Source organism: Apium graveolens, chromosome 3 (genome assembly GCF_009905375.1).
Source record: "Apium graveolens cultivar Ventura chromosome 3, ASM990537v1, whole genome shotgun sequence".
NCBI classification, from domain to species: Eukaryota; Viridiplantae; Streptophyta; class Magnoliopsida; order Apiales; family Apiaceae; genus Apium; species Apium graveolens.
Window position 1 is genome coordinate 191,944,806 of NC_133649.1, and position 9,887 is coordinate 191,954,692.

Sequence of the window (9,887 nt, forward strand, 5' to 3'; positions counted from 1 at the left end):
ACTGATTTTCTGCAGAAACTATGACTCTCCTTTCTCCAAGGTTTTTACTTGACAACTCAACCACCAACAACCCAAATACCCAAAAAAAGACTTAAACATGGTGATCTACTGAACTAACTCCCTTACACTCAAAATAATCTTGGTGGAGATCATCCTTACCTAAGGTGCAATATGGCAAAACAAAGGAAATCACATTTCACAACTTACAAGTCATCAAGTTTTTGAAAATAACAAGTTATGTATTTTTATAAAATATATACACGAATTATTACCATACATCAAGGACCACTAATCAAGGTTAACACCTTATCCTTACTAAAATTAAAGCTTACTAACAAAATCTTTCCAAATGATCAAAATCTTCTAACATTCTAAGAGAAATCCACATGCATGCATAACTTCGAGTTTTACAAACCAAAACAACATATTTTCTAAATATATTCTATCATGGAATTGACATGCAAGCCTAGCATAAGCTATATCTAGATGATCACTTAGCATGCAAAGAGTTTCATCAAGTTTTCACTACAAAATTCATGTCATTACCACATAAACATACAAGAATTAAACAAAGCAACAAGTATGATCTCAAGGACCATTCATTCGGCTCCCTTAAGGTCATGGCCAAATGAAATGGAAGGGAAATGGCCATTCAACATCAAGAGTTTCTTCCTCAAGACTTGACATTTCACCATTCCTTGTAGTCCTCTCAAAAACAACCTTAAATCCATAAGAATCAAGATTGTACTTTGAGTTCCAACTAAAACCTTGACATGCAACCTTAAAACTTAAAATTTTTACTCAAAACTCTTTGAAATATATATGGACAACATGTAGGGAGTAAGATTACTTGAATATAAGATGGATGTTTGAGTGAAAGAATGGAGAAAAGAAAGGGGATGGGGGCTTCGGCTATGGTAATTGCCGAGAGAGAGAAGAAGCCGAGAGGTGAGGGAGAAGGGAGGGAGGAGAGAGTGAGGGTGGAGTGTGGAGTGGGGTGAATGATCACAACACTTTGCACTTTGGGTTTTTATGATTTTGAATGATTGAAATAAGTGAGTGGAAATGAGAATTGACAAGATTAACCTTCCAACATACTAAGACCATTTTGCATGCAAGGACAAAGGAGTAATTTAGTTAGCAAGATGAGAGTTAGTGGGGTTGTAATTGTCCTTTTTAACCCTTTACACTACACCATAAAATGCCTACTGTAACACCAAAAAAATGTTACATTAGGGGGTAAATATGTTGCTCTTGCCCCACTTTTAAGCTAAGGTAACTTTTTTTTAAAGATAGGTTTTTCAATGTTGCCTTAGGGGTCTAAGGTAACATCTTTGGTGCCTAAGGAAACATCGTATTTTATGTTACTATAGCTTGCTATTGCAATAAAAGGAGAGATCAGTTGTAACTTGAATTTTATGTTATCTTAGAGTTCTAAAATGTTTTTAAAAAGTGGGACCCATATTGGGGGCCGCAGTGGTTACGTGGTATTTGGGACCCACAAGGGTGACGTGGCATGAGGGTCCCTCTACAGTGACGTGGTATGTGGGTCCCACAGTGGTGACGTGGCATGTGGGTCCCACTATGGTGACCTGGCATGATCACGTGGCATGTAAAACTTTACAGAACCTACTGTAACACTTTATGAATCTAATGTAACACTTTTCTTAGGAAAAATGAAAATGTTATATTAAATATATGCAATCGCAAAAATCAAAATCCTTAACACAAAAATACCATTTCATCCAATAATGCAATCACCCAAACTGTTTAAGTTCAATGTTCTTGCTCAAATGTTAAAACATAAAATAAAACATTATAACATATCTACAGCCCCTGTGGGAGATATATATGCCTTCACCAAACATACAAGCTCCTTGAAGATCAGTCTACCAATGCTCTTTTCCACTAATTGATGTATATTGGGACTAGGGATATTGATTGTCCAGAAAACATAGTTGTTGACATCTGGACAAGGGCATTTACATAAGAAAGCCACTTCAATGGTTCCTATGCCACATCAACCTCTGTTTGCTATTCTAAATCCTGCAAAGCATATCACTCAATAAGCATTCGAATTTGCTCTACTCGTACCCCGCTTGTAGAACAAAGTGTGAGGACAGAAAAAATGATGCAGACTAGTAAGTCTTAATATTTTCTAGTACATATATAGAAGGATGGATCATGTACCATATTTTCGAGGGTTTTGAATGAGTTCCATTAGAGAATTTTACACATCCAGGTAAACCATCATTGCGTTAGGAAGACAGTTGTTGAGAGACTTCATTTCATCTGACAGGTTAACGTTGAATAACTGTGCTAGTTCATTGTAATTTTCTGCACATTATCTTTGCACTCCTCCTTGTAGTGTCCTCTGATGGAAGACATCCAATAGGTGGTATTCCAAATACACCTATTCGACGAGCACCCAATTTGTACAGCTCCTTTATATTTAGAAATTCAGAATCTATCAAAAATAGATGTGAAAGTAGATCTACAGTTCTTACAAAATTATGAGTGTTATAACTTATAATGTATCTCTAGTGTTAACTATATCATGGCCTATTTCTAAAGTAACAAATTTTGTTGTTTCGTGTTGTATGTTTACCTGCGCAAAGCCAGATGCTGAATAGATCAGAAGATCAGTATATGAAGAGTAGTCATAATGCAGTCTCCTAATAGGATTGTTGAAATAAGTGTTGGTAATGTCATTGCTGCCTGCAACTACTACAAACAGGCTGTTGGTCAATATCACGCTTTTTGTCTGAGCTCCCACTGCAACTTTCAGCTTTGCGATGTACTCGTTAAACAAATCTATCTGATCTGATAACGATATAACTGACTGTTTTAATAAGAGTAAGAAAAAATGAAAAATGATTAATAAAAATATCTGAATGTGCTCTTTCAAGAGGCTAATAATAATAATAATATGTTGTCTGCAGAGTTGAAATGTCCACTGCAAGCTCAGATGTTAAAGGATTAAATCCTGCACCGCCTGAAGCAAAGTTCACTCCTGTTTTGAGATCATCAGTGCTGAGACTTGGGTCAAGGTATGGTGGCAGTAGCTGTTTTATTCCCAACTCTTCAACAGTATCAAGAAAGTCACTTATTAGGTACTTATACAAATGCTGCATTCATTTCAAACTTAGATGCAAAATAACTATATCACGAAAGTAACTTTAAAGTACTCATATCAGTGATTGTTGTGTGTGTGTGTGTTTGTGCTTTCTGACATACCTAAGAAATCAGAAGGAACTTTTCCATTACAAATAACAATCGTCCAATGCAAGCCAAATTGATAACTCCAAAAACTCTAAATGTCAAATTACAAACGCCATCAAGCCAAATGTCTTAGCAAGAAAAGTTTCATACACCTTGTTTAATAATGTAAATAGAATCCATTTTACCCATTTCTGTAGAATTTTGTTACTGCTATGCCACGGGACCATTTGGTACAAAAAGTCTACTAAAGAAATAAACAATTCAACAGAGAGGTTAACAACAGAGAGGTGACAAATAGACAACAGAGAGGTCAACAACTTGAATGATTACGATATAATAAGTGAGAAATTGATCAAATAATTGTTGCATCGGAAAAGATGCAATAACACACTCTTAAGCTTCGACACAGACTCATATTAGTCAAAAAGGAAGTCTAATAAACAGAAAGAGTGCTACAGCAAAACCTGAGATCATATGTATAAATTTGAAACCAATGATATTTTATACACTAGTGACTTCACAAGAAGATCAAATATTATTTATTGATAGCCCTAGTGGAAAGCATCCTTTCCCTTCCCCATCACCCAGCCACATCACATGTACTTACAAATATAACACTCACAGACATATAGAATATAATGCAAAAAGCAAGATCAAACACTAAAATACTGTAAACACCAAGCCTATATTCCCCTGAACTACGAGCTGCCAACTTATTTGATATGACTTGTCCTTATTATCAAATCACTAAAATTTGACTATACCTGTGTAATTCTGATGAATCCTAACTGAAATCTATGTTCGTTTTTGTTGCACAAGTAGATGCCAACTTTCGATGTCATTCTTGTATTAGTGATTGCTCAGTCCAAAATGCTATTAAATCTCTGCAAATAATAGTTACACATACTCTCATGAATTAAACCTTGAACATTATTTTTTACTAAAAAGTGTTAATCTGATGAATGCTAATGCAGAGATGAAAACAACATTTTGTCAGATATATATTAGCTGAAGTAATACAGAATATCTACATCTTCATTAAGCAGTAACATGCCATAATTGGGATTTATATTCACTTTTAACAAAGTCATGCTTAGACCAGGTGACAGTTGCAAATGGTTAAAGAGCAATGTAGGCTAAAGGTAAAGCCATTGATTCTCTGCAAAATCTAAATTCAGATCAACTTGTACACTAAACACAACTTGAAAATGATCCCTTTTCTTTAAGCCACCGCGAATTATGAGAAAAAATACATAATTGTATAACAAACAAGAAGAAAGGATTAATTAAGAACTTATACACTAAATTCCACTTAAACATAACTTGTACACTAAATTTGAAGATTATAGATAACAAGAAGCCAAAATTAAATTGAGGAAGCCAGGAAAAAAGGATGTTGCTTACCAATCCTAAGCCAAAACACGCATGCTTGAAGGACACATGCCTCCCATCTACTTGCTTTGTAAAAACGAATATCAAAGGGTCCCAATACTTTAAGTTAACAAAGGTTATACCATATACGAGCTCGAAAACATCAAACAACCTAAGATTAACAACAAAAAGACAGAAAAATCCGCTAATTACAAACAAATAAAAAATAATAAAAAATTGGGGAAAAATAGAAAGAGTACCTTCAGATCTTATTACCCTTACCAACCTCATACATACCCCAAGAGAAGGTACCAAAAGCAGTGAAGAAGATATCAACATCACTCGGACCTTTACTAGGGATCCGACGAGCGTAACAAACCAGAGCGAACCCACCCAGTGGTGAACCGGAGCATCAACTTGCTCTGTGAAAATGAATAAGATTTGAAAGATTAAATCTTATTACAAAACAAAAGAGTCGCATCTATCTTGTTTGCTCTCTCTTCACAGAGATTGAACCCTAATAGTAATCCTGCAAATTTTAAGCCCTAATTAAAAAACCAAAGCCCTAGTTGACGAAACCCCAATTCAATTGAACCCTGATTAGAAAAGTAAATCTTTAATTATACCGCATAGATTAATGATAGAGACTAAGAGATCAGACAGAGATACGAAAAAGAATAGAAATTAGCCAGAGAGAGAATATGGAGAGAGAAATCTAAAATGTTGAGAGGGAGAGAGGAATTTTAAGAGAGGGACAGGAAATGAGAATGTTTGAAGTTTTCAAAATTTCTGAAAAATTTGGGCGGTCGTTTGCTAAATTTTTACCCGCTTGAGCCCAAATATTCCCCCTTCGACCCTTTTGATTGACTAGTAATATATATATAATTATTCTTATCATTTTAATAAATTAATAAAATTTAACATAATATTTTTAAAATTTAGTTACTTATTTGTATTTATAAAATTTATAATTCGTATTTTTATATCTTTATATTTTTTATTTTCAAAACTTATATAGTTGTATATTAGCGCTCATATCAATAACATGGGAATTTATACTATTTAAATTTTTTATTACTTCTAAAATTCCTATCTCAAATTTTTATAATTTATTATTTTAGAAAAATGTTATATAAAAGATTTATGTATCATGTATCTCATTTATTAAATTTGTATATCAGCTTATATCTTTTAAAAATAAATTTAAATTAATATTTAATCTTAAAAAAAAATTACGTTTTAATACTCTAAGGTAAATTTTGACAAAAATATTACAAGCCGCAACACTTTCTATCTAATGCAACGCTACGTTTCTGGCTAAGGTAACACAAAAAACACAATGTTAAATTAGCTCGTAAGTATCTTATCTAGGGTAACATTTTAAGTAACATTTCTTGAAGGGGACGTTGCGATAGGCCATTTATGGTGTAGTGTTAGTTGAATAGAAGAGAGTTTGCATGTAAGGATATTCATGTAATTTGATAATTATCAAGCAACAATTTTTCAAAGATTTATTTTTATATAATAAAATAAAAGTTCGAAAATTATAAAATTTATACCATAAAATAATTTGGATTTTTAGAAATTTTATAAAACCACTTTCAAAATTTGTGAACAAAGTATCTTTTGAAAGAAAATTTCTCCAAGGCTTAGTATATTCCTTATAATTCAAAAATAAAGGAAATAATTAAACTTTTACTTTGAAAAAAATCATGTACTATACTTAAAAATTTTATAATGCAGAAATTCTCACTAACACAAATGCGCAATCATTGAACATATTTACTTTCGTCATTAATATTATATCAAAACCACAAATAATATTACACGAAAAATGCCGGTCATAACACATAATTTAAATCAACTATTCATATATACTGAACTGTAAAAGATTAGTTCAGGGGTACTTGCCTTGCGAAGCTTTGCACTAACTATGGCTTAACTCTAATTGACTTCAACTACTGGGTCCTTTGACCCGAACCTACGAAATCGAAACAACCTAGGTTAAACAACCGATTATGCTTGACTTTCCTCACTAATTAATTACCCAACGACATAATCCCCGACTCGCATGTATATTAATAACAATAACATATACGCGATAATAGTGCACAGAAAAATCAGGGGTTAATTTATATTAAACGAAATATATATACTCGATTTATAATTTAAGGTATTTTTAGAAAAAATTGGACAGCGACTCCTCTGTTTATAGGCCTACCCGTCGAAACATCAATCGACGTCAAATCCCAACAAAATCAATTCGAATTATCTCATAACTAAATTTTTAGTCCCGAAAACAATTTATACAAATTTTATTTATTAAAATATTTAGGACTCAGAACAGGGACATCACAGTCCACCGCGCGCTCGTAAAAATTCATCGCGCGCGGCGGCAAAATTATTGGTGCCCGAAAATATACGGATTTCCAAATAATTTCACCGTTTCTTTTAAAAAAAATCATTTTCCGCACCCACCGAATTTAATATCATAAAATCACTCAACAAAATTCTGCAGAAAATTAAAATTTGCAAATCAGTAACCGAACAACAGGGACAAAGATACAACCAAACTAACACAACACAACACTGCACAAACACGCGCACACACCACCGCATGTGCCACCGCACTCGTAACACACATACACACACACTGTGTACACACACTCACACACACATAAACACACACATGCACATACAAATAACACCGTATGTATATATATAAGGACGAACACAAATGGAACCCACCGGAAACCGAAGACGGCGGCCGGAAATCCGCAGAACAACGACGGAAGAAAAAAGAAAATGAGGAATTGGAAGAAAGAGAGAAGAAAGAGAGGTGAGAATAGAGTGTTATAGAGAGAGGGAGGAAGAGATTTGAGAGAGAGTTGGAGAGATTCCGAGAGAGAGAGAGACGAACGGGGTCAAGAACAGGGGAAGGGGGAGGTTTCCTCCTCTTTCTTTTTTTTATTAGATTAACCCAACTGCAGCCACGTATCAATAGGAGAAACCACCATTTGACACGTGTCCCTACCCTACTTTTACAAAAAATTTGGTTCGTTCCTGACTAAAATAATATACCAGCTACTTGCTAAAACATCCCGAAAAATTTACAAAACTTATACCAGAATTCTCGAAATATTCGGAAGTTAATAAAAATAAAATTTTCATAATTTTTAAAGCATTTTACACACACAACTTATACCCGCATTAAATGAAATAACGGAACAGCACGCGAGTAAGATTAATCTCAAAAATTACCAGAATAATTTTAAAATTCTCAGAATATTATAAACATAATAAAATATGAGTTTCATAATTTTTGAAGAATCCAAGAATTAAATATGGATTTTACAATTTAAATGAATTCAGAAAATCATTGAAGAATAAATAAATAACAAAATATTGATTTGTAAATTTTGTAAAATCCCTAAAATAATTAGCAAGATTATAAAATCATAAAAACAATTTTGGAGACAACCCAAATAATTTTGGAAATAGAATTGTCATAAAATCACTTTTTAAAATTGAAACAAAAGTAACATTGTGCACCAGCTAACCATAAAAACACATTACGCAAACCAGCAATCACGTATAAACAGTAATAATTAAACACAGAGGCCATAAATACTATAACTTCTTTATTAATTATCTACGCAATAATTACATATTTAAATATTACAGAAACTGGATACCGCTTCAATCTTTGCAGGGTCTACCTTAAAACCATCCTTACCAACTATATGACCTAAAAACTGGACTTCCTCCAACCAAAATTCACACTTTGAGAACTTAGCATATAATCATTTTTCTCTCAACCTTTGTAATGCAATCCTTAGATGTCCAGCGTGGTCGTCTTTGGTCTTTGAGTAGATGAAGATGTCATCAATAAATACAATAACAAACTTATCCAGGTTCTCCTTATATACCCGGTTTATTAAATCCATAAAAGCTGCTGGCGTATTAGTCAACCCGAATGACATCACTAGAAACTCGTAATGGCCATACCTGGTTCGAAAAGCAGTCTTCGGTATATCTTCATGCTTGATCTTTAACTGATGATAGCCCGATCTTAAGTCGATCTTGGAAAAACAACATGCTCCCTTCAGTTGATCAAATAAATCATCAATCCTGGGTAAAGGATACTTATTCTTGATGGTTAACTTGTTCAATTCTCGGTAGTCAATACACAATCTCATGCTTCCATCCTTCTTTTTTACAAACAACACTGGCGCGCCCCATGGGGATACACTTGGTCTAATTACCCCTTTATCCAAAAGTTCCTGAAGTTGTTTAGCTAGTTCTTTCATTTCTACTGGAGCCATACGATAAGGTGCCTTTGAAACTGGTTCTGCTCCCGGAATCAAATCAATAGAAAACTCAATCTCCCGATCTGGTGGTAATCCTAGTAACTCATCTGGAAACACATCTAAAAATTCATTAACTACTGGAATCTCCTCCAATCCGGGTACTCTCTTCTCAATGTCCATAATATGGGCTAAATACGCTTCACTTCCTTGTCTCAATAACCTCTTCGCTTCCAAGATAGAAAGAAATTTCTTGTCCTGCTTCTGTCCTTGATAAACTATTCTTTTATCGTCTTCTGAATATAATAAAACTTTCTTTTTCTTACAATCAATATTTATCTTATACTGAGACAACCAATCCATTCCTAAAATTACATCAAACTCTCCTAACTGAAAAGGTATTAAATCCACCAAAAAGAGATGCCCACAAATTTCTATTTGACATCTAGGGCAAAACTGGTTTACTGAAACTTTATCCTGATTAGCTACCTCTATCGATAAGGGCTTATCTAGATTTTCCAACATCAAATTCATTTTACTTACACATTCTTTAAATATAAAAGACATAGATGCTCCCGAATCAAATAAAACCTTAACATGCACAGAATTTAAAGAAAACGTACCTGCAACCACATCTGAATCTTGAGCATTAGATTTCTTGGTCATTTTAAAGGTTCTGGCTCTTGCTGTGCTAGTTGCTGGTCCTTGAGATTCATTTCCTCCTACACTACCTTGAGTAGCCGTCTTGCAGTTTCTGGAGATGTGCCCAACCTTACCACACTTGAAGCAGGTGACTCCGATATTTCCTGGGTTACATTCTGACGCATAATGACCCTTTTTATCGCATTTAAAACATTGGACATCCTTCCGGCACTGACCACTAAGCTTTTTACCATATAACTTACAATCCACAACTGGCCTGGTTGACTGGACTGGGGCGGAGGCAACTGAGGTGACACCGGAATTTGTCTGAGCCATGCCTTGCCT

General features: G+C 34.1%; 1 protein-coding gene across 1 annotated transcript; it reads right to left on the reverse strand.

Annotated features, from left to right (window-relative positions):
- Positions 1–1,717: 1,717 nt before the first annotated feature.
- LOC141712993 (GDSL esterase/lipase EXL5-like) lies at positions 1,718–5,426 on the reverse strand. The gene is made up of 5 exons (XM_074516170.1): positions 4,880–5,426; positions 4,627–4,765; positions 2,609–3,128; positions 2,191–2,444; positions 1,718–2,046 (listed from the first exon to the last, which is right to left on the reverse strand). Exons 1-3 carry the CDS (start codon positions 4,930–4,932, stop codon positions 2,913–2,915), a joined length of 408 nt encoding a protein of 135 aa, XP_074372271.1. The 5' UTR covers positions 4,933–5,426; the 3' UTR covers positions 1,718–2,046; positions 2,191–2,444; positions 2,609–2,912.
- Positions 5,427–9,887: the final 4,461 nt, after the last annotated feature.

Coding starts and splice junctions, on each gene's coding strand:
- LOC141712993 (XM_074516170.1), bottom strand. CDS start 4,932: ATGTTGATATCTTCTTCACTGCTTTTGGTACCTTCTCTTGGGGTATGT. Junction 4,766..4,879: donor TCTCTTGGGGTATGTATGAG/GTTGGTAAGGGT, acceptor TGTTAATCTTAG/GTTGTTTGATGTTTTCGAGC. Junction 3,129..4,626: donor CGTGTTTTGGCTTAGGATTG/GTAAGCAACATC, acceptor AAATGAATGCAG/CATTTGTATAAGTACCTAAT.